Source organism: Rhagoletis zephyria, unplaced genomic scaffold, assembly GCF_001687245.7.
Source record: "Rhagoletis zephyria isolate East Lansing unplaced genomic scaffold, Rhagoletis_zephyria_1.1 Rzeph_scaffold_05010, whole genome shotgun sequence".
NCBI classification, from domain to species: domain Eukaryota; kingdom Metazoa; phylum Arthropoda; class Insecta; order Diptera; family Tephritidae; genus Rhagoletis; species Rhagoletis zephyria.
Window position 1 is genome coordinate 16,534 of NW_016162093.1, and position 25,310 is coordinate 41,843.

The 25,310-nt window shown below is 35.0% G+C and overlaps 1 protein-coding gene across 1 annotated transcript; it reads right to left on the bottom strand.

Moving 5' to 3' along the window:
• Positions 1–1,428: 1,428 nt before the first annotated feature.
• LOC108371481 (protein fem-1 homolog CG6966-like) lies at positions 1,429–25,310 on the bottom strand. The gene is made up of 6 exons (XM_017627053.1): positions 24,378–25,310; positions 3,481–3,838; positions 2,816–3,416; positions 2,494–2,747; positions 1,980–2,428; positions 1,429–1,822 (listed from the first exon to the last, which is right to left on the bottom strand). Exons 1-6 carry the CDS (start codon positions 24,435–24,437, stop codon positions 1,637–1,639), a joined length of 1,908 nt encoding a protein of 635 aa, XP_017482542.1. The 5' UTR covers positions 24,438–25,310; the 3' UTR covers positions 1,429–1,636.

Consider the following 25,310-nt stretch of genomic DNA (forward strand, 5'->3'; position numbering starts at 1 on the left):
ATTACAATGATATGTATGAAAGCCAGTTTTTAATTTAATATTGCAAGTGTCATTCAATGTGACCTAACCCAGACTTAGGATATCAAGGCATAACATGATGTCGTTATAATGAATATAATCTCAAATTGAAACTAAGGAGAAGTGAATTTTTTATAGCTTGTATGCGAATAACTCCACTATTTTTAGGAACTATCAGCCTTATACTGTATCAAGAACGATAGGCAACATGAACGATTCGTCTGCAGAGGAATGCTTCAAAACTTAGTCCGGCGGCATCATTCTAGCCGGTTTAAACGCAACCGAGACCATTGCAACGTAATATATGAAAAGCAAGACGAAGACAACCGATAGAGTAATAAAATCGCAATCACGGATGTTGTCGTCTGCAGACGAATCGTTCGTGATACAGAATAAGGCTGTATATAGATAGGGAATCGATTGGTGGTTACCGAGGTCGAGTTGTTAGAGGTGCGCACTGCCACTCGTTGTGTCCAGCGAAATAATCCTATGTCGAATAGCGGTTGCCCTTCGTCAGGCAATAGCAAACTTCCGAGTGTACTTCTGCCAGGAAAACGCTTCTTATAGAAACCATCTGTCATTCTGAGGCAGTAAAAAACGGTGTGACAAAATCAAGACACACACCACAAACTGGGGAAGAAGCTCGGCCAAGCACGTATATGTACCAAATTTCATTTATTTATTTTTTATAACAAATGAAGTGTTTTCACTTAAATTGAAAAAGGTAAAAAAGCAAAACTTGTGTAATATCCTGCGAACTCATAGCATACATACATATGTATGCATACTTTTTTAAATGTGATTATATGATTTACAGCCTTAATTGAGTGCACGTCAACAATAGAAGTTAACTCCTTTAAATGTTTACCTAAACAATTTTTTTCCCTCGACTGTGTTAAGGACGATTTTTAACTGTGTGCCATTTTTTGCAACTGAGAACTTATTTTCTTTAGATATAATTTCTGGTAAAAGTTTAGAGTGTTAGAGATTTAGAGAGGCTAAGGAATTTAGATTACGTAATTCTCTCCAATTGCCTGAAATCGTTTCCGAATTTCCACGCATTCGATTGAAATTTTGAGCTCGAATGGTCGTTCGAATAACAGAGTACTTTCTTCATTTGTTCACGAATGTTATCATACCAAAATACGAAATGAGCAGGGCGTTCAAGTCTTTTATAAATATCCATTTTTACACGTACGTGGCGACCTGCTCGTTCACGACTGCCACGAACCAAGTCATGAAATTTCGAGTATGCAGTTTCCATCGCTTGACAAGTTTCAAACCATGTACTATACGATACGGCTTTCCAAGTTTCGCTACTTTTTATTCTCTTACGCAGTATAATTAAATGTTTAACGCATTTTAGGCGTTGCGAGTTGTTTCAAATAATATTAGTCAATGCATGCCACACATATAAAGAACGGCTTCAATGTTAGCTTAAACAATTTAAATAACTCCGTGCGCAAATTTTTAAAATATACACAAAAATACAACTCAATAAAACATTTAAACGCGCATTAATCACAAAGATATTCATAGCTGCGATCATTTGCCTGTTTTGCCCTGCGCTGGACAGTTGTCTATGTTACTTATTTACGCTGCACTTACTATTCACCATTTAATGCATTTCAATAAATGTGTAAAGCGATGGAGGTACGATGTTAAGATATTTAATTCGATGCTTTTGTATTGTCCGCGAAGCCAAACATGCCAAAGTTGTGTATTTTAACGGGTTTATAATTTCGTGTATTTTTCCAGGTTTCAGTAGTGTTTCGAATGTTTCACCGGCATTGTTTTTGACATCCTGCATTAAAAAATATTATTTTTTTTAATCTAACATCTACAGCCCAACTAATATAAACGCATTGCAATTTCATGGATATGTGGATTTACTTTTTATACTTAAGTAATTGTCAGCCTGCGTATATATTAGGTAAGGCTGTTTAGTTACCTTAACTTACCAAATGAGCGCCATATTTTAGGAGGACTTTCGTTAACGCTCTTGGGCATAGTTGCGCGGTTGCTGCCAAATGGAGTGGTGTATTTCCATCATCATCTCTGGCATTCGGGTCAGCTCCAACTTCGAGCAGAGCTTTCGCCAACGCTGGTGACGGAAATTTGCAAGCAGGATAGCGGCCAACAAGAGTTCCTTCTCGATAGCATGCATAGTGCAGCGCAGATCGACCTGATCGAACACATACTTTTAGCCGATTTAGCTTATATAATGAATATAAGATTTCTTTCCGCATATTTGGACAGAAGTTTCCGTCTTCTTCAAGTGATGCCAATAAACATCCTATATGTAAAGCACTTACTAAAGCGCGACTTAATGCATTCGGATCATGATTACAATCATGTATAGAAGATAGTGCAGCGGGATTTTTTTCATGTTCTAAAGTCCATTCAAGGCCTAAAAGGATAAGTGAAATTGTTTCCCAAAAAGATAAACTATTTTTATTTAATCAACTAAAATACCTCGCTCCACCTCTAAAACAGCTTTATTGAATATCATCAACATATCTGCAGCTGCAATTGGAGGTACAATCCGGCCACGGGGTAACAAACGGCCAGCTTCAACCAACATAAAACTAAATAGTTCAGCAAAAGATAATAAGGACGATTGAGTCATAGGACTAAGAGGCTGAAGAATTTTCTGCTGCATCGTCAAAGCATACGTCCACAATTCAATGCAACGATCAAAGCGTCCTGCATCCGCATAATGCGCACCTCTAAATGATAAATTAATGGAAATTTGCATAATTCAACATGAAGATATTCAACATTGTATCATTGTTACCTGAATCGAATGTAATAGCTGGTGTCGGGATGCGTGGGTCCCAAAATCCTTTGTCGTATAACCAGAGCCTGCATCCGCATTTCATCAGGATCCAGAACTAGCTCATCGAGTCCTTCTATTGTTGCCACTTCCGACACGTATTCGTATGCAGCAATAGGCTCATTGATAACTTTAGGAATTTTCGGCTCCTGGTTTCGGTCCTCCATAGCCCGTCGCCACAAAGACAAAGCACTGACCATATCACGTTTTTTATCTACATATGTTGCACCCAACAGTTCCAAAGCGTCAATTCGGCTTTTTTGACTGACACAAGGTAAAGTAATAAGATGCTCTACAATTGGCAAATGCCCAGTTACACTCGCTGCTAAAAGGGGCGTCATACCATAATAATCGACATCCATTGTTGCTCCATGCTTTAGCAACAATTGCAGTATCTCCAATGAACCAGACTCAGCGCAGTCGTGCAATGCCGTATTTCCCTTTATACTGCACCTATTGACATCAGCGTTGAGAGACAGTAAATACTGCGCGATTTTGTAGTGTCCCTTATAGCATGCGATCATTAGACATGTATGTCCATGACGGTTTGCAACCTCAAAGTCTGATATATATAACATATTATTTTAAGGGAATACATAGTTTTCGTTTAGAACTTTAAAACAAACCTGCTCCATTGTTTACAAGAAACTTGACGATATCGAAATGTCCATCAAAACAAGCTGCTCGCAGTGGCGTTGAGTTTGTTCGCGTCGTACTATTTACATTAGCGCCATGATGTACCAACAGCTTCACAATACCGTAATGGCCAGCAGCTGCAGCGCACCACAGCGGAGGCGCATCTTCTATAGGTTCTCCATCGAAACTCACTGATCCTACTTGTTCAACATTGGCGTGCCGCTTTAGCAAATACTCTACTATATTGTAGTGACCATTTCGGCAGGCAATAACCAGCGGCGTAGCACCATTTACTTTTGCAGCTATAAGCATCTTTGCTTCTGAATCTGATCTGTTGGAGAGAATGTGCTATAACGGGAAAATAATCAAAACAAGATTTATGTAGATGAAATTTCGTAAAACTTTGAGTAAAGACTACCATAAACCATTGCTTAAATTATAAAATCATCTAATAATCTATCAATTCATTAAACTGCAATACGCGCACAACAGACAGGATACGTAATAGTAAAAAAAATTATTTATTATAGGTACTTTCAGCAGGGTACCTATGCCTATTTTGCGTTGGAGGCAAATCAGTTTCGGCGATCGCGTATTTTCATGAGTCATTTTTCACACGTTTCAAAAAAAATTAATTTACCAAGTGTTTCTTGTGTCCATTTAAGTATTACGTAAGCAGAGTTTTAGTAATATTAGACCCTTCACTCTCATCTTGTCAGCAAAATTAGGTAAAGTTCCTACCTCGCTCTTCACCTCCTATGCTTACGTAATCATTGGTATTTTTTTCATTTGTTTATTTATATTTCTTTATAGTTATTCATGACCAGCAGTTATCAAGTCTAACATTTGATACTTGTTCAAAGAAGAAGTCTGATGAGGAGATGTCGTGATCTCCGAAATAGCTATCTCTTCCACGGTCTTTATAAATTATTGTTGTTTTTCCATGATGAGAGCACTACCAGTCAGACATTCGAACAGACAAACTATCAAAGACCACTCCACCACTAGAAATTAAATAGACGATACTATGATTAGGCAATTCGGGACTTAATGCTTAGAAGACCATCAAGTCGAGAAGTTAGAATACATCTCAAAAGAAGAGGTGAAATTACTACATAAATTCGAGTTCACATCCTTAATGTTGTCTACTTTACGCCTAAAATTCAACTCTAATTGGCAACTCCAAGGACTTGCCGGTCTATATATGGCTCAACGTCGGTCTGATTAACCTAACCTAGCGTGTCCTTGAATTTTTAAATAAAAAAGCACAAGGCCGGCAAAAACAAACTATAAGGGTTAAAAATTTCGACACAAGCCCAAAATAATTAAAAAACTTTTCATTAACATTTTGCAGTCTTTCATGCAGTTTAGTCTTGCTTTGGACACTTTTTAGAACGTTGTATGAAAACAAAGTTGCGTATTTGTGTGCTTGATCCCAACTTATTCTCAAGTTGAACGTTGAATTCTAATCCAAATTTTCAGCTATTAAACATTAAAAATCTTGTGTGTACCATAAGTATCTGTGAAATGAGAACTACCCTGGCAGAAAACTTTTCCCGATTCACACGATATCATTATCCGGTAAATAACGCATAATTTCCTCTGTACACTCTGGTAGGGAATACAATTTATATTTTTTGTATATTAGCAAATACCCGTCGTGCTCCACTGCGCCTTAAAAAGTATTTTTGTGTTGTTTGATACCCGTATTGTAATATTTCATTTATTTCATAAATTTACTTCAAATTTCCGAAACAGGTGGCAACCCTCCTCAAATATAGTAGCAGTCAGCAGTAAGCTTTCCTAAACCTCTTCAGTTTGATACCCATATTGCAATATTTAATTTATCTTATCGATGACATTAAATTAAAATTTACAAACATGTGGCAACCCTTCCAAAAATATTTTCGGCTAAAGATCTGATTATGCATACTTCGCATAACTTCGCACAACCATTTGTACCAGTGCAATAAAAATGTAACTTAAGAAAATGTGAGGCAAAATCTAAAATCAACAGATCGGTAAGTTTTTAAATGTTCTGCTAATTTCTGGGTAATGGAATACATACAAAGTACATACGAAATTACTATTTGAAGTATGCAAAGTATTCATAATCAGACCATAAGTCTTCTTAAACCTCTATCTTAACCTTGTTTTTTTTTTTTGACAACCATATTGCTATATTTACTTTATCGTATCGATTTACTTAAACTGTTAGTTTTTGAGTGCTGGGCGTACAAACATATAGACAAAAAATCTAAAAATTGTTGGTTTGGCTTCTATTGCTCTAATAAAGATACCAATATTAATTTTTCTTTAATATCTAAAATGTACAGACATCGGCCGGTTACAATTTTATTATATGTATAGATTTATTATCTGGTTACACTGGTCATAAGTGCATAAGTGCCTACATTGATTGTACGTACAAATTTACGTGCATACATACAATACACAGATTGAAAAACAAAAGTTTAATTGTATTAACACATGGCAGCAAACTAAATAATATATGTATGCATGGGTTTGCATGCGTTCGATTGGTAGCACTCTTTTCAAGTTCGTGCTTGATGTTTTTGGTATCTCAAACTCGTAATGCGCTGACATTGTGCGAGTTCAATGTCAAAATAAAAATAATTTATGCGTATAAACGAAGGAAAGCTCAGTTACACACGGAAATGATGCTAGATTTAGATACTTATACGAGTCTCTAAATCTACATACATCCATACATACTTATGTGTGTAGTATGGCCATATAGTATGTATACGCACATATGTATATTTTATGAGAAAACATATCATAACAGTTTAAATAAAAAAGTAGGTTTCAAACCCATTTATTTATTATTTATTTCATGGTAGAAGAGCTTCTCAAAGAATATAGAAGCAATTTTTTCGATTCAAGTTATTGAAAAGTATTGAATATCTAAATCCCAGGAATGATCCCAGGATCCCGGGATTGTGACTACGCCATCCCGAAAATTCCGGGATCGGAAAAAGCCTAAAAATTAACATCCCTAGTTGGGAGTAAATTGGCAAATTCAACGGAAATTGCACACAGAAATGGTTGGGACGGAGTCAAGAGCTTCTTAAATGTATGCAAATGGTGTTAATTTAACAAAAAAATGCTAATAAAATGTTAAAGAATAACACTTAAAAAAAGACCAACACAAGAATGTAAGTAAAGATGAGTACGTACAAAGGAAAAAATAAAACAAAGGCGCGTAAAGATAAATGCAAAAATGAAGGGGAATAAATATGTAGATGAAGAAAATGATAAACATAAGTGTAAATAAAAAGAAAATTATTAAGAAAGAGACGAGGATGAGAATACCGAAAAAAGTAAAGATGCAGATAGAGGAAGAAAGATTAAAATAAAGGTAATTATAAGGAAAAGGATACAGACTCAACGTGAGAACTTTTTCGGGATTTTCGGCATTCTCGAGACTTACCGATATAATAACCGATATTTTTATCGATTGTGTTATTGATTTGGGTATCGATATTTTTACCGATTTTGCAATCGATATTGTTATCAATTTGCTATTGATATTTTTAATCGATTTTGTTATCGATATTTTTTATAGATTTTTGTATCAAAATTTTTATAGATTTTGTTGTCGATATATTTTGATTAGGTATCGATATTTTTATCAATTTGGTTAACGATATTTTAATCGATTTTGTTATCGATTCTGTCAATGATTTTGATATCGATATCTTTATCGATATTGTTATTGATTTTGTTATCGATATTTTTATCGTTTTTGTTAACGATATTTTTATCGATATGGTTATCGATTTTGTTATTGATTTGTATATCGATTTTGTTTTCGATAGTTATATCCATTTTGTTAGCGATATTTTTATCGATTTTGTTATCGCTATTGTTATCGATATTTTTTATCGATTTTGGTGTCAATGTTTTTATCGATTTCGTTATCGATATTTTAATAGATTTTGTTATTGATATTTTTATTTATTTTTTGTCGAAATTATTATCGATTTGGATATCGAAATTTTTATCGATTTGGTTGTGGATACTGTTATCGATTTTGCTGTCTATATTTTTTTCGAATTTGTTATCGATAACTTTAGAAAAGTTCTTTTTTACTGAAAAACACTTTGGAATTGTTAAACCCATTGGTACATACTAGACATAATACATGGGTGAATTCCAAAACGTCAAAATACAAAGAATCAGTCTCTTTTATTTCTAGACCTCAGTAGATTTTAGATGCTAGATGATGCTAGTTTTCTACTAGGTTGCGCAAATTAGGCTTTTTCTTCTAGTGTGGTTTAGAAATAAAAGAGACTGATGCTTTGTATTTTGACGTTTTGGAAAGCACCCCATTTCAGACATCCGCGGATGCGGATGCCAATTTTTTTTTTTAAGAAATAACCAGGTAAGTAAACTAAATTATTTAGGTAAATAACAAATTGAAAAAGTTAGTAATTTTTAATAATGTTTATTTTCTTTAGTACTTGAATTTAAAAATTTAACATTTTATTTAATAAAAAGTAATGAGAATTGCATCGCGGCTGAAAATGTCGGATATATCCACTTGACTTTCATATTCACATGAAGAAGCTAGCATAATGGCGAGATCGTTTAAACAGCGCTTACAAGCCACTTTAAAAAAAAAAACAAGCACCCCGTTTTTTATAAGCATTTGAATTATTGGAATCACGAATGATGAAGGTCTCCGATATTTACGTAATTCTTACCTAATTAAAGGTCAGACCTACAGCTTTTTAATTATTTCAGCATCGATTCTCTTTATAGCTAAATGTTGAACATTTCTACTGGAAATCCCTATTGTAGGAGCTTAATCTTTGACTTTAAATAGCAAAGAAGGGAGAACAGGTGTGAGAGTCGAGTAGCGAATGCATTGGTCGTCTGTTGTGATTGCAGGTTTTCGACGTTAATCTTTCCTTGTATTTTTGGGCGCACATTTTTTGCTGCACAGAGGCGAAACTTAATAAAAGCTCGTAAAAAAGATATTGATCAAAACTGTTATTGCAAGAGATTGAAAAGGAAATTGTGTGTGTGTGTGTGTTTATGTTTAAAGTTTTAAAAATAAATTGCTTGCAAACGTCAAGAATTTTAAAAGTGCCTCTTCGCGGTTCTATCTTACTATTTTTACCTTCCTTTTATTAGCTCGGGATGTAGCTATGTAATATTGATGCGCCTAAAACATGCAGCGATTTCTATTCTCAAGTTACATACCTGATGACAGTACGAATGGCAATTATAATAGGGAGGTTTTAGTTTTTTAAACTATAATTTTATTTTATCATGAAATGTACGAGTATTTTTTATCGACATAAGAAAGTTGCTTTTCTATTTCTTGGGCGTCATTTTACATGAATTTATGGTTTTTCCTTGAGAGCTGTAAACAGCCCTTAAGTGGAATAACTTCCCTAATATAGGCACAGTTCAAAAATGTTAGTGATAGTTTAAAAAGTCAATACTGGTCTAAGTTTTTGTTCATTGAATATTTCACACAATAAATGATGTTCTTTTCGCCAACCATTTGTCCTCTTAATTCAAATACTTATTGGCAGTTCACAGACATAACGCTCATTTACTTTAATAGTGTCATAAAATACAAATATTGAGATAAGTACGCAAAAATTACCGCTACCTATTGATATAACGATACGAGTACCGAGTACAGAATATCGATATTTTTCATGAGTACTGAGTAGTATCGAGGACTCGATACTTTTTGACAAGTACTGAGTAAATACCAAAAAATATCGACGTGTTAAAAACTTGTTTAGGTAAAATTTTTCAATTGCATTGAACAATGTTTTAAAATTACCCCATGGGCATAACGTTGATTTACTTCAATACTGTCAAATCTCAAAAAACCGAAAAATGTATATAAATTTTGTTCTGGTGAGCTACAGGTAATCGCTATGAAATTTTTATACAACATAGAAAAGAGGTAGCAGTCATGTGGACATTTCACTCGGTTAAAACTTCTTAAATAATTGGAAAGCGAATCTCTTGCCACACATTAACACTGGCCCACACAAAAAAGTGGTATTTGCTTATAACCAGACCCACACATCGACATGTATTGAGGTCCATTTGATTCGCACACCTCCTAAATTTGCAGTTAATTGTGAAAATTGTGAAAAAATTGCAAAAACGAGTCAAACGGACCTCAGATTCGGATTTGGTGGGTCGAAATACGTGGCGGCAAGTGGGTCTGGTTAAAAGCACACACACACCACTTTTTTGTGCCGGTGTAAGGAATGGGTTAGGAGGGTAGTCTGTGGCTCGATAACTTGGCAATTCTCCAGAACAATGGAGCCTTCGCTTTCTAATGTATTCTACCATGGTTTTAAATTCGAAACCCAGCCCGCTTTCGAAGAAAATTTTTGTGAAAGGGCAATGGCTTTAGTCGCTTTTAAAAGCATCAAATAAGCCTTTTGCCATAAACATTTATTTTGCGCTTTTAAACTTATTGCAAGTTCTTTTCAAAAACTCCGTTAGAAATGATTGTTAGATCAGACTTCAGCTACTAAAAGCAATGTCTATGCAATTTACAAAAATAAAGAGGTCATTTTTATATGTAAACAAAGCAATCTGTTTTTTGTTAACTTTTCGCGTTCGCTCTAAAAATACTTGGAAGTACGAGTATTATCGATACTTTCCTAAAAAGTTCTATCACTAAAGCGCTAGTTTCGCCCTACAAATTTCAGAACTGTCTCTGAACTACTGCAAAAGGGATGCAGAGCAGGACGGTTGAAACTCATATGCAGTGTTGCCATTTTAGCCGTTTTCCGGCTAGATTTAGCCGGTTGCGTTAGCAAACAGCCGGAGAAATTTCGGTTTAGCCGGAAGCCGATTTGTTGGCCGTTTTGTTAAAACAAGATTTGCCGTTTTTAGCCTATTTACCTTGTTTTCTTAAAATTCAAATATATATGTTTCCATTTTTGACTAAGCGATCCAAAATCTGTTAAAAATGGCTACTAGCGTTATCGCGGAGGCAGGGTTATATAAAATTAAACGAATGTTTTTTCCCAGAGAAGGCCGTAACGGGGATTTTCTTCATAAAATGTTTGTTATCAATGAGTTAAATTTAAGTGTGAAGTTTTATTTGCAAACTTAGAAAATAACAAATTGTTTCACTGTTAGCTTGACACGCGTTTACCAAACCCATGGGGTTTCTATATATTACGGCTGCAGTGCCATCATTGGGTCTCTTTTCTGCAAAACCATTGCTTATCATGAAATGAATACGTATTATAAATTTCAACCAGGTTGTATTAAAAATAAAGATTTTCTAAATATCTCGCTTCCAGCGCCACCCAGCAGGTCCATTTCTTGCAAACGACGCCAACATACAGGAGGCTCACATTGCGAATTTTAACGAAATCGGTCAATAAATACGACCCTAATAAATGACTCCACTCCAGAGCCACCAAGCGAGTTTTCTAGTAGTTAGTCTATAATAGGACCATATGTGAAAGGTATAACCTCCGACAATTTGACTGAACTCTACCCAGTGGTTTTTGAGTTCAGTCCGAACAACAAAAACAGCTACCATTTTATGTACACATATACATATGTATGTAGATAGGACAGCCTATAATAAAACTTAAAAAAATTAAAAAGAAAGTAACAATCGCTCAATTGGATTTAGAAATCTAGGGGAAAATTGTTCCCAGTCGAATGATGCTTGCCTATCTATGTGTATGTACATATACAGGTGAAGCCATTCCAATAACTACCACTTTTAGACGTAACTTGCTGCCCCAATAGATCGCTGGCCATCATTCGCTTGTGTAGACCACTCATCGCAAGGATGAATTGGTAAATAGTTAGCTTCAGAGCTTTTTTTAACTTTAAATTTTGAATAAAATGTGTTTTTCTATTATATGTATGCTCAAAACAACGTGGAGTAAGCTACTTTTTGCGAATACAGTAATTTTCGTTATGTGTCGTAAGCACTTTTTGAAATGACATCTTCTGTGATGACAGAAGTGACAGATCTCCTGCGAAGGCTTTACGCTAATGAAGACAGCATAAGTAAGTGCGTTATTGACAACATATGTAGATGTGTCAAATTTCAGGACGTTAGCTTAAACAGTTCCAGAGAGCAGCGTTATGAGAATTTCAGTTTGTATAGGAGGTGCCACGCCCCCTTTTCCAATACCTGCCATTTTTCTCTGAAAGTAAGGTATTGATAACATATGTTGGTCTTCCAAATTTAGGGCGTTAGCATTAGGCGGTTCCAGAGAAAGGCGATAGGAAAAGTTAACTTTGTATGGGAGGTACCTGCCACTTTCCATCATGAGCACGGTATTAATAACATATATAGCTGCGTCAAATTTCAGGACTTTATCATAAGCGGTTCCGGACATAGGCAATATGAGAAGTTCCGTTTATATGGGAGGTGCCATGCCCCCTTTTCCTATACCTGCCAATTTTCGCCATAAGTTCGGTATTGACAACATATGTAGCTGCGTCGAATTTCAAGTCGTTGGATTAAGTGGTTCCAGAGATAAGCGATAAGATATGTTCAGTATGTATGGGAGGTGCCACGACCCCTTTTCCAATGGCTTCCAGTTTTCGCCGTAAGTAAGGTATTTACAATTTATGCATCCGTGCTAAGAGATATATTGACGCCATCAAAAAGGGGTTTCAACAAATGTTCTAAATATGAGCCAAATCTGCACCAAAATTCAGTTTTTACGAATATCCCGGCCCAGCGCCACCTAGCGGTTAAATTTTTAGTCAGAATATTTCCCTTCAAGGTGCGAGCATATGTTCCATATATGAACGAAATTTATATATATATAGATACGTACGTATAAAATTGAATGCAAAATATAACCATAAAATTTAGTTAAGCTACACTTAACAGCAAAAGTCTGCGTACACCATTTCCTTTTTAAATATTCGCAGTAAATTAAGAGTTAAAACTTGTTTGTCATTATTTTATAAAGAAAATGATCATGCATAAAACAAAATCATATAAACCGTGTTTTAAAATTTTATACAAAACAATGTTAAATTTAACGATTTTTATCAAAATGTTTTATCTTTTAATCAGTGGTAAACAGAAAGTGGTAAACAATCTCACTTTTAAATGGGGGTGCTATTGATATGACAGATACTGTACATACGTAAACATATAACTGAGCAACCGAAATGTGTAGTTATGCAGTGATTTTCTATTTCAATTTCCAATGTGTAACTGTGTTGCAAACTTGATAGAACTCTAAAAACTGTCTTCAAATTTCAATCTTTTTAATCAGAGATTTTCTTATAAATATTTCGAGTATTCTGTTTTGTAGCTCATCAAATTTTATTCTAATAAAGTGTAATCTTGCATTTTAAACGAAAATATTTAAATAGGAGAATACCTTCAAGAGTTATAAAAAATCAGCACAATTAATTATACTAAACTTTAATGGGCTCTATAGCTGTATACTGTATACTGTATACTTATAAACTCTGATTTAAAATATTGAAGTTTTTATAGCAGTCGAATTCTACTAAGTTTCCAACACAGTGAATTTATATGTTTATGTTATAATACTCATGAGCCATCCTTAAATAAAAAATTTACGAAACATATTTAGCATGAAAACCATTATGAATATTTAAAATTCTATACATGTATTCTTAATTCTATGCCGGGGAGTCTATGTATTACCTTTCAATACATTTAATACAGTTTAACGCTGAGTTATCACACATAAGCATTCAATATATCACCGTTTTTCTCATTTTTCACACGACCTAGTTTAGATTTTTGATTATATGTAACACGGAAATACCCGTTATACGTAACAAATATGAATTATTTTTATGAATACCGGATTTAGAAAATGAAGGAATAACTGACAACTTATGTTCCTTCGTGCAAAACAAATAGCTATTTAAACATAAAATGAAGTATTTTTTATTTAAAAAATTGTATGCATGCTTATTTAAGGAACACGCTCTATACTATACTTCTTAGAGCCAGCTCAAAACTAACCACATTTTTTCTAGATCGGAGGTGACCCTTTTTGAACTATCTAGGAAATGTTGTTATATGTATGAACTGTTTCAGAACCATCTAAGCCAGAGTCAGTTCAGAACAAGTTCAAAAGTTCTGCAGAGGGCGACAATTGTCACTTCGTAGGACATCGCCACGTTAAAAAAGACAGTTGAAAGCATTGATTTGGGATAGATGAAGAACCAGTACCGTCCCTTTTCAGGCTAGCTCAGCGTAAGTTCTGAACCAGTTTGATTTGCTGCAGGGTATATACATAAATTCAAAGCTTTAAAACCGTTTTTCTCGAGTTTAGATTTTTGAGTTATGACACTAGCGTAAACGAACACATTGACACGGGATTTTATACATGTACCTATTAAGATAAGCACGTTGTGAGAAGCATAGAAAAAAACTCGATGAAAAAAAATGTTTCTCGGGTTCAAAACTGTCGTATCTTTTAAGTTGGAACCAATAATAATACACACCCACAAAATTTCATTGAAATCTTTTCAGAAGTTTCGGAGATTAGCGTAAACGAACACAGTGACACGGGATTTTTATATATTAAGATAGCTCATTCTATAATAAAAACCATACAAAAAAAAGTTTCACACTTTACATAAAGTTCAGAGAAATTCTAAAAAGTGTTGCGTTTTTTTTTAATATAACAACAGTAATTTACAAAAACTGGAGTTGTTTTTGAATATTTTGTTGCTAATGGTCTCCCGAATTTTATTTGATAATAAAAAAGTGCAAAAATCCGTCACCAAAACAAAAAATCTCAAAAAACCACGTTCAAAATTTGCACTTCATTCGGCTAAAATTGAATGGGCTACAAAACTGCATACCTACTCAAACATTTTGTAGGAATTCTGAATAATAAGTTAGAAACTTTGATGAAAATTTGTTTAATTTTTGTGAACTTTATATTAACAGGTCTATTCCGCGCTGGTAATAAAAAGTTTGTAGCCGGTAAATAAAGTTCCTGTCAATTTTTAAAGCCTTTTCGCATTCTGTGTACTCTTGTAACCGGTAAATTTTGTTATCATCTCATATGCTGGTAGCAAAGTATTGTCCCGTGAAATATTCAATACCAGAATTCGCACAATTCTTCATAGCTGAATTGCTGAATATTTTAACTGTATTACCAACGTACCTAGCATCGCGGCACATATGTATTATCGGAGAATTGCAGTCAAAGCAAACCAGATATCCAACTAGATAGTGACCTCTATGAATGGAACAGCAAAGAAAAAACATGCATATCGTCACCTTAAATGCAAAAAGACGTAACAAACACCATTGTTGAAATGCAAAAAGTCATAACTAGTAAAAAATTCAAAATTCACTGTTTGATTTATATGATGGATTTCATCGAACTACAACTCCCCACATCATTTTATGAAAAAAATAAATAAAATATTAGTCATGACTTTTTCCATTTCATTTAGGACGATGTTACGTCTTTTTGCATTTCAGGTGACGATATGTATGTATGTATGTACATATGTATGAATGTAGAAGTTAAATTATAATAAACATAATTTTTACAGCTTTAATTTTGACGATAAACACTGTTTGGTATAACTTAAAAATGGCATATGTATGTATGTATGTATGTACGTACATACAGCAGAGTTGCCAGTTTAGCCGGTTTTGATTGCTTTTAGCCGTACAAAATTTTAACTCAAAATCTGCATTCATAAGCAAGGAATGAAACCGAATCAAAATAACGTTCCGGTTTCGGTTTCGGCTTTGCAATGTGTTCGGATCTGTTTCGATTTTGAAATAAAATTATGCAAAAAAGTTTTGTAAAAAAAGATTATTTATTTAAATTACTATTTACCTTTCAACATTTGCTAAATTTGTTTGCGACATTAAATATTGTGGTTAATTTTAATTCACAAAAAGAAAAAAAAACCTCTGAGCCACTCACATTCACACTTTGCATATTTATTATCAGCTTGTAAGCAATGGCTGCCAAACGCCCCGGTTTTCCCGGACATGTCCCGGTTTTAGACTATTTGTCCCCGTGTCCCGGTCCAACCTTAAAATGTCCCGGCTTTCTTTTTAGTGTCCCGGTTTTTGATTTGATTGCACAAATTTGAATAAAAGTTCAAAAATCACTACACTAAGAGAAAAAACGCGTTGTAATATTCAGAAAAATGCTACGAATTCAATTAGGGAAATAACGCATAGTAAACATGAATATTTTCTATTTGATTATCGTTTAAAAATGTTCGTATTTAAAAATAATACTTTCATAACACGCACGCGTGGTATTGCTTCAAACTCAACATTTAAATGCACATTTACATGTCTGGCTGTAGCTGAGTGCGCGAAGATGCTTGCCACAATTTGCTAATTTCCAGAGGGTCAGGGTACAACCAGCGGGACCAGTGTCCCGGTTTTTGATTTGATTGCACAAATTTGAATAAAAGTTCAAAAATCACTACACTAAGAGAAAAAACGTGTTGTAATATTTAGAAAAATGCTACGAATTCAATTAGGGAAATAACGCATAGTAAACATGAATATTTTCTATTTGATTATCGTTTAAAAATGTTCGTATTTAAAAATAATACTTTCATAACACGCACGCGTGGTATTGCTTCAAACTCAACATTTAAATGCACATTTACATGTCTGGCTGTAGCTGAGTGCGCGAAGATGCTTGCCACAATTTGCTAATTTCCAGAGGGTCAGGGTACAACCAGCATGGAATTTAAATATTTTTTTAACTTAATTATGAAAAAGCAATCGGTAATTGCAAATCACTTCATTTTAATATGGGCGTATTTGAATTGAATATTTCTATACTAAATACTAAAATTTGTATACTTAAATGTATTACGAGTTGGGTTGGTGCTCTTTCATATGCTGATTTTTTTATTCTAAACTTCTTTCTCTCAGTGCACCGGTTTAATTTGTGAAATAGTTACATTTCGAGATAGCTGAACTTTGCACAAACAATAGTTGATGATTAGTATATGAACCTAAATACGTTCAAAATGACGTGCACAGAGTTTTACAATTATATTAAGGAAATACAGAAGTTTTGAAACTCAGTTCACAGCAACGAAAAATATGACTGATATTTAATGTTATCTTGTACTTAAATTTTTTTCTTTAATGGAACCTAGAGTACTTATAAGTACAGTGCCGTACAAAATTATTGGCTCGGAGGCTCTTTCATCAGATCACAATTTCTAATCAGATCTTTTAGAAAAATTTTGAAAATGTAGCTTTTGAGCCAATTAATAAAGTGCAAGTCCGAAGTTGCCAGCAAATTTCGTTGATTTTTAGCATTTATTTTTTTTTTGCTGACAGTGTCTTCCATATAAAAAGAATTATCGGACATAGTTTATGGAAGAAACTCTCAGTAAAAACAATACCAAAAATCAACTAAAATTTAATGGGCTGCAAAACTTCGTTTTAAAAATTTTTATAAAAGGTCTGATTAGAATTTTGCAAATTTGTATGCAAATTTATTGAATTTTCCCGAGTTTAGCACAAAGTTTAACAATTTTATTTGTATGTTTTTTCATATATTTAGTATAAACTGTATTTGTATAAAGAAAGAATAAAAAAAAGGTTCATGCATTGTGAAAAATTCTCTGTGCTTTAGTTGTAATAAGTTGTTTTGTTTGTTTTGGCGTACGTTGTAATGATCTCATGATCTCATGTTTTTATGTTTTTGTTTTTGTCTGTCAAAATAAAATTTCACTACATCCTTTCGCACGTCGAAATGAAAGGGAAGGGAGCGAGAGGCCCACCCTAAAGTGTCCCGGTTTGGCAACAGAGATATCTGGCAGCATTACCAATGGCGCGTATTCATAGTCGTATTTAATTCACACTTAAGTCGAAACTATTTTAAGTTGCTACTAAAGTTATTGATAAATAGTCGGCTCAGTTTAGATTTTTCTGGCTAAGTACCAACTTAAAATTTAGTTTCAGATTCAGCGGAAAAAGTCGCAACTACATACATAGATAGGACCTTTTAAGGAAATAATGGAAGAAAAGAAGAAATATCTAAAAGTGAAGTTGATTGAGCAGGATTTTGATAATACCTATTGAATGACCGCCAATTGATTCTAAAAAGGAAAATTAGCAAAGAGCGATCTATTTTAATCAGAGGATGAAAGTTTAATGCGTATTACAATTCTAATAAAGGAACATCACAATTTTATAATCGAAATGATTTATTTCATCTTTGCTCAAATTTATATAAGTTGAAGTACTTCTAAAAGACTTACTTTGTACTACATGACTGAATGAAATGATTTAGAAAAATTCTTANCATAAATAGTCGGCTCAGTTTAGATTTTTCTGGCTAAGTACCAACTTAAAATTTAGTTTCAGATTCAGCGGAAAAAGTCGCAACTACATAGATAGGACCTTTTTAGGAAATAATGGAAGAAAAGAAGAAATATCTAAAAGTGAAGTTGATTGAGCAGGATTTTGATAATACCTATTGAATGACCGCCAATTGATCCTAAAAAGGAAAATTAGCAAAGAGCGATCTATTTTAATCAGAGGATGAAAGTTTAATGCGTATTACAATTCTAATAAAGGAACATCACAATTTTACAATCGAAATGATTTATTTCATGTTTGCTAAAATTTATATAAGTTGAAGTACTTCTAAAGGACTTACTTTGTACTACATGACTGAATGAAATGATTTAGAAAAATTCTTAAATAATAAGTCAATTTTAAGCTTGTTCTTTAAAAGTAAATTAGTGCACAACATTTAGTAATGTGTTTGTATGTTTTACATCATGCTTTCGATAAACATGAACCTATAGCAATGATTTTGTTCTGCCTATTTTACACCATTAACAAGAAAATTATACCTTCGTCTTTTGCTAAAACATGAAGGCTTGCAAAACATTGTTAAAATAACATAAACGGATGATTAAACTTGATATTATTCAATAAAAATGTAATTTTTTCAATACATCGTAAAAAAATATATATAGTTTCACACTCGTTTTGCTAGATCGTAAAACTAAGTTAAAACTACTTAGTGGAAGTCCGAAATATGACTATGAATAGAAGTGAATTTTAAGTTGATACATAAATTTAAGTTGCAATTTTATTAGTTTCGAGTAGGAAGCTAGACTATGAATTCGCTTCAATTTTTCTTTGAAGAAGTTAGGCAATTTTGAATTCAAATGTTTCAAACTTCATACAAAATTTAGAAAAATTCAACAAATTTTCATCAAAGTTTCAACTTTTTCATCTGAGTCTTTAGAATATTTTGGGACATACAGTTTTAAAGTCCATACAATCTTAGTCTAACGAAGTGCAAGTTTCAAACGGCTAAAAAATCCCGTTGATTTTCGTGTCATTCACATGGCTTTCTAGTTCTTTCACAAAGGAAAATGTGTACACGAAGGCGTCAGAAAAAAAAGGTTTAAGAAAGTTTCACTTTGAAAATTTGTTGATGGGGGTTGCCAACTATTTAATTATTTAACAAGTAATTTTTAGCAAAAAAAAACCGACTTCAACTCTTATAAAAAAAAAAATATATATATATATATCTCATGATCCAATATCGGATCTAACCAAATTAGTATGGGACCACTCTGGGACACTACCTTTCCGAGCGAATTATCAAATCGGTTGACGTGGTAAAAGTTATGCGGTAACATACATAAAAAAAAAAAATAAAAAAATATTCCATGAACTGATAATCCTCCTTTTGGTGGTAATAATATTCTACCATCCTCCTCCTTTTTTGGAAGTCGGTTAAAAACAGCTGATCAAACTAATCTGTTTGTAAATTATGAAATTAGTGAAATTTATTTTGGTGATTTTTAAGTTTAAAATAACTTATTAGAACTGCAAATGTTTCGGAAGAAAGCAAATACTCATTAGTTCTGATCGCTATGCAAAAGCCAGTAAGAATCAGTGTTGCCGCTGACAATTTTTAGTGGTGGCCAGATTCGATTTTAAAAGTGGCTAAAAATTGCTAAAAAATTTTAGCTTTTGGCTAAAAAAGTGGCCAAAAACTTTCATTGCAAATAAAAACATTTTTTAAATTGGTTTTTTTTTCTAATTCAGGTACAAAATTATTAAAAATAAGCTGAATTTTATATTGAAACAAATGATTAGTCCAAATCAACATGGGTTCGTGGCAGCCAAATCCACATAAACCAATCTTTCAGATTTTACGGAGGACTCCTTTGATGCTTTTCTAAGTGGCTTCCAGATTGATGTGATTTACACGGATTTCTCCAGGACCTTGGATATGATCTTTCATCAAATCCTGGTTGTTAAATTGGCTAATTTNTTTTTTTTTTTTTTTTTTTTTTTTTTTTTTTTTTTTTTTTTTTTTTTTGAATGGATCAAGGCGTACTTGGATATTAGGAGAACTACTTTGTTATTGATGCACTGAGCTAAGAATACAATGATTTTTTCAACCGAGTTATTGTTTGGTTTTCTCATGGTTAATGCAGCGACTGTAAAAAATGTGATTCAAGTTGTTTGCTGTTATTTGTTGGCTTCCAGCAGGTTCGAGTACGAGTATGCCGTCACGGCAACACATACTTTTTATTTATTTTTTCTGTTTTTGTTTTTTCTTTATTACGAAAATACATCCGTGACGTACATAAGCAATTTAAAGACAAATTTATAAAGCGGCTGTAGCTGAGTGTGTGGAGATGCTTGCCGTTATTGCTACTCCCGTCAGAGGCAACATGTTAAAAGGATTATAAAAGTATTTGTTTTGTATCTCCGAATTATGAAAAAGCCTCTGTGGAGTGCAGAACATAAGCGCGTTCAAACGAAAAAATCGCCAACCAAAAGTTTGGATAATGTAAAATAATTAAATAAAATTGGTTAATATTACCAAATCATTGTTGAAAATATCAACCAAGGCATTGTTAATATCAACCAAAAATCACGTTCATTCCTTTTCAAGTTTGAATTTGGTAATAATAACCAATTTTTGGCTGTTTTTTCTCTCAGCGTGGTGTCTCATCGAAACCATTGATTGCAAGCTCTGGAGGTCCTCAAGTTAGCATCTTAGGTCCATTATTTTTCATTATTTTCATCAACGATATTTCTTCGTGTTTCTCTTTAGCTCGATTTATTCTTTAAGCTTATGACTTAAAAGTCTACTGTGAGGGTAGTTGTCATAGTGACACGGCTACTCTTCAATCAGAACTCAATAAGCTTTACAATTGGTATATCATATCTTCCTTATTTTCCTCAAAATGTCACAAAGCAACTCTAAACTCCCTAAAACCTCTGTGCACATCGTACCAATGTGCAATTTTATTGCGCATATAAATTATACGATCTCAAACTCCTTTGCTATGCTAACGTTTGTTAGACGTCATTCATCGCAATTTTCTGACCCGTAAACACTTAAGATTTTATACACCGCCTTCGTTCTGTTTATACTAGAATTCGCTGCTTTTATCTGAGGACCGTATCACGCTATCCATATAAAATATTTGGAGAGAGTGCAAAAATACTATTGTTGTAGCGGCTACAACAAACCCGCCCAGATCGCCTAGTATCTCAGTCATTGTCGTCAAGCTCAACTAACGCAAGACACAAGAAGCGTGCAGCCTCTATGGGGTCTGTCCACAAGGAAAGAGGCATTAGCTGTGTGGAGTTTCATGGGCATGCGGATAAATGTTTCGAGTCGTGGGGTATCTGTCCGTATGCCAGACACTCGTTGGACACATGTCTGCTCAGAAATGAGTTCAACCTGCTGCAGTAGCCAGAGCGAAGTTGGGCTATTGTGGTCCGAGTCTCCCGAGGCAGACGAAACTCCGTCTCGCCCACGTTAGATGGTTATTTGCCCAGAATGGCACTCAAAGGTCTGGAGCCTACGTCACTTAAGACCGACTCCCCGTGAATGCTGTCGGCTCGAGAGGTTGCTTTATGATCCTCTGGACTTCGTCCGTCAGTGCGTACAGATGCCGGCAGGCCAATTGCCTTATACATTTCATTGTTTTTGTCGAAAGTACTGCCGGCTAGCGACTTGGGGACCTTGTTGCGGCGCTGTACTTTGTTGACAATTGCGGTTGTATGCGCAGAGGTGAGCAGACTGTCGAAAGTTACTCTGAGTATTGTCGGGTTATTCTGAGTATTGTCGGGTTATCAACGTGCATCCCCAGCGGCAGACTGACCTCCTTCGTCCAGGTGGTGAACAGAGTAGCTGAGGATTTTGTAGGGAGAGGATTAGGCTCCTAGCAGTGAATAAGCGAGAAAGCTCGTTTACTTTCGGCCACAAGTCATCAATTCCATTCCCAGACGCCATTATCGAACAATCGACAGCGTAAGAGACTTTCGATGCTTCCTCTGGTGGTTGAGGGAGCTTGGAAATATAGTAGTTGAACAGTAATGGGGAAGGGACACCACCCTATGGAACCCCCTGTTTTATTTTTCAGGGTTTTCTCGATTTATCTCTAAGCATCACTGACGAGTGTCGACCATTCAGATAATTCGCCCACCACCGTTTGAGTCTCTGTGGGAGAGAGGAGGCCTCTATGTCTTCCAGTAGCGTGGAATGACTAACGGTATCAAACGCCTTTGACAGATCCAACGCTACTAGAATAGTTCTTTCACAAGGAGCGGTTGTGGCTCAAGGCCACGTGTGAATCGAATGTTATGGCGTTAAGTGCTGCTGTTGTGCTGTGCACTTTTTGGAACCCATGCTGATGCTTCGCTGACGTGAGGTGGTTCGCAAAATACGGGAGTAGCAAAGCCTTTAGTGCCTTCGCTACCGGGGAAAGAGTATTATCGGGCGATAAGACTCTCCTTTGTTGGCTGGTTTCCCCGGTTTCAGCAGTGGGACCACTCTCCCCATCTTCAAGATGTCTGACACATACAAGAGTGGCCATTGACAGTCTAAATAGTCTACCCGCGGGAACCAAATTTTTCAGCATCAACATGCATATTCCGTCGGATCCCATGGCTTTGGAGGCTTTCGTCTTCCCGATGCCTACCTGAACTACAAAGTAAGTGAAAACAACAGGCACACTTGTTGTTGGCAGTTTGTGCAGCATTCTGGTCCCTCCTCGTTGCCTTTGTCCTCCGGAGGATGCAGTGTAAACTGCCGGATCCGACGAAGCGCGGTCGCCGAAAGATATTTCGACTCTGGCGTCGCTTTGTCGGATTGGACAGTGACCTCACGGTTGACCAACCTTACTCACACCAGAGGTGAAGATGCAAGTCTTCAGATGCTCTTCCCACTTCTTCCGCTTATGTACGTTAAAAAACCGCCGAATCTCCGCATTGGGATCCTAACGCGGGGATTTCCGTGATCGGCCTGACGATGGTTGCCACTCTCATCGGCTAGAGCAGTCGCTTCAAAATCGAAAAATTCGCTGTCTGCAAAGTGAACGTGTTTGGTATTTTTGAAAAGGTAGGTAATAACATAATTTTTATTACTTTACTAAATAGTCGGCCGCTGTGGTGTAGTGGTAAGCAGAGCGCGCTTCCACTCCGCAACGACTGGAAAGAAGAAAGGTTTTTTCTTAACAGCTGTCGTCCCTCGACAGGCAATGGCAAACCTCCGAATGTGTTTCTGCCATGAAAAACAGGGGCGTAGCTCTCCAAACCCCCTAAACGAAAAAGGATGGACGCCGGTTTATGAAAAGTCACCCCTCACCACCCAACCCGCCCCACAGACCACTGGGGAGCTGTTTGAAAATAGGGGAATTTTAGATTTTTTGTAAGGCAAAAAGTGTATGAAACGTAATTTTAAAAACATACAAAAAGTAAAAAAAAAAAATTATAATTTAAAATAAGGGGGTATAAATTGCGACGAATAACTTTCAATTAAAGGAATAAAACAACTAACAACTATGTAATAGTGTAATGTGTAAAGTAAATATAAACAGAAAAATGAAGACATTAAGTGGCTGCTTTAAGGCATAATAAGAGTAATCAGTGTACGTATATTTCGGAAATTTGCATCAAATACCATGTTTCCAACCGACATTATTGTTAAATTAGTGCACAGATTTAGTAAATTAAAATTTTTGTAAGAAAGAGTGAACTGTTGTCTACAAATGTGTGTAAAAGGTGTTTGATTCGATTCACGCGTTTGGGCACAGCAATCCAAAATCGTTGTACAAATTCATAAAGTGTACCCAATGCATTTATTGTACACAAATCACATGTGAACATTGAAAAGATCGTGCATTTATGCAAATATAAGTGATAACTGCACTTTTTATATGAAAATTTGCTAATGGAAGTGCAACAAATTTAAACAACATATTACTTAAATACTAGTGAAAGTGAAAAAAGTGAGAATTTATGTAAACATCTGTTTCTTAGCATCCTCGTAAAGTTTCATGAGAAAATTCGTTATAGTTTTGCTAAAACACACACATGTCGATGTACACTAAAGCCATACCAAATTTTGCCCTGAAAACAAGCAAGAACGCAAGTAAAAATTGTGATTTTTACCAATTTTTGTAAGTGCTCCCTAGAGACCTGTAATGGCCCTAGGCAGACGGGAGTTACATTTTTGTAAATGGCAGTTCATGCCCTCTCCTAAATGGGATGTGGGCGGTACCGCGGCTTGTGCTCCACCGCTCACCACGCACACAACGATCGGCCCTACAGGATAGTTTCCGAGGTCCTATTCAATAGAAATCAAAAATCGGTGATTCCCAAAAGATAACCTTAAAAACTTGAGATTTTTTTACCTGTGACAAACAAACGTCACTACTATATACTAGAGAACGACTCTATAGACCCCAAAAACCCATTACATTTCCATAATATCCGAGCCCTCAAAAGGTCAAATTTGGTATGCACTATGTTCAGACATACATACAAACATACATATGCACATGAATGATCACCATACAGGGCTTTTGTGATTAAAATCCATCTACTCACCTTCAATTGCGCTAAGTTGTTGTCTCGAGCCGCATTATAAACAATAAATTTACAATCCATAGCCGAGGAACAAAGTAAACATAAAATCCTTTTAGTATGACAAATTTAAAGCAACCAAGTTCTTTTGCAAGGCTAAAAGCTGGAACCGCGATTCGATATTTGTGTGGACTTTTTTTATTAGCACAATTCAATATTTAAGTATGTATTAATGTTGTAAGTTATTTTTGTTCCCAATTGCACAATTTTTTCGCGATTATTATTTTCCAATTGTTGTGAAGCTAGATTGAAAATCTTCGCAGTTTACCGCTGACGCCACTGTTAACGCTTACGCCAAAGCTAACGCTGGCTGCAGACCAAACAGAAAAACAACAATAACCCGTAGACCAAACAGGAAGAGTTTATTATCTTCCCTTTATTCTTTGCTTCTGCCGTCTTCACTGCAGCTACTCGTGTGTATTTTCCTAATCACCCAATTTTGTTTATTTCATTTGTGCTTTTTAATGGTTAAAAGTAATTCTTTGTTCTCATACTAAAATTTTGCCAAAAATAGAACTGCCTTTACTCTTCGGCTGATAAGTTCTTTTCTGTTGCGACGAATGAAAAACCAAAAGCAAATTCCGCAAAGTAGCTCCACGAATGAACCATAAGATCACTGTGAATACACCACTCTACCAGAAAATCTCCACTGTCTCCACGGACGTTTTGATTTGTACCCGAAATGAGTTTCAAGGATTTTTTTTCCAACACTGGGAGTCTGTCCGTAGGCTCAAGAAATCACTAAACTTGGATGATGAATTATATGCCGATAAATAAGTTTCTAAAATTCTGCAAGCCAAAAAATAGTTAATATTTTCTCTGCCTTTCAATCAACCGCAATCGCCAACATTCGCACTCGTTCAACAGCGAATTAAAACTACTAGTTTTTGCAATTTG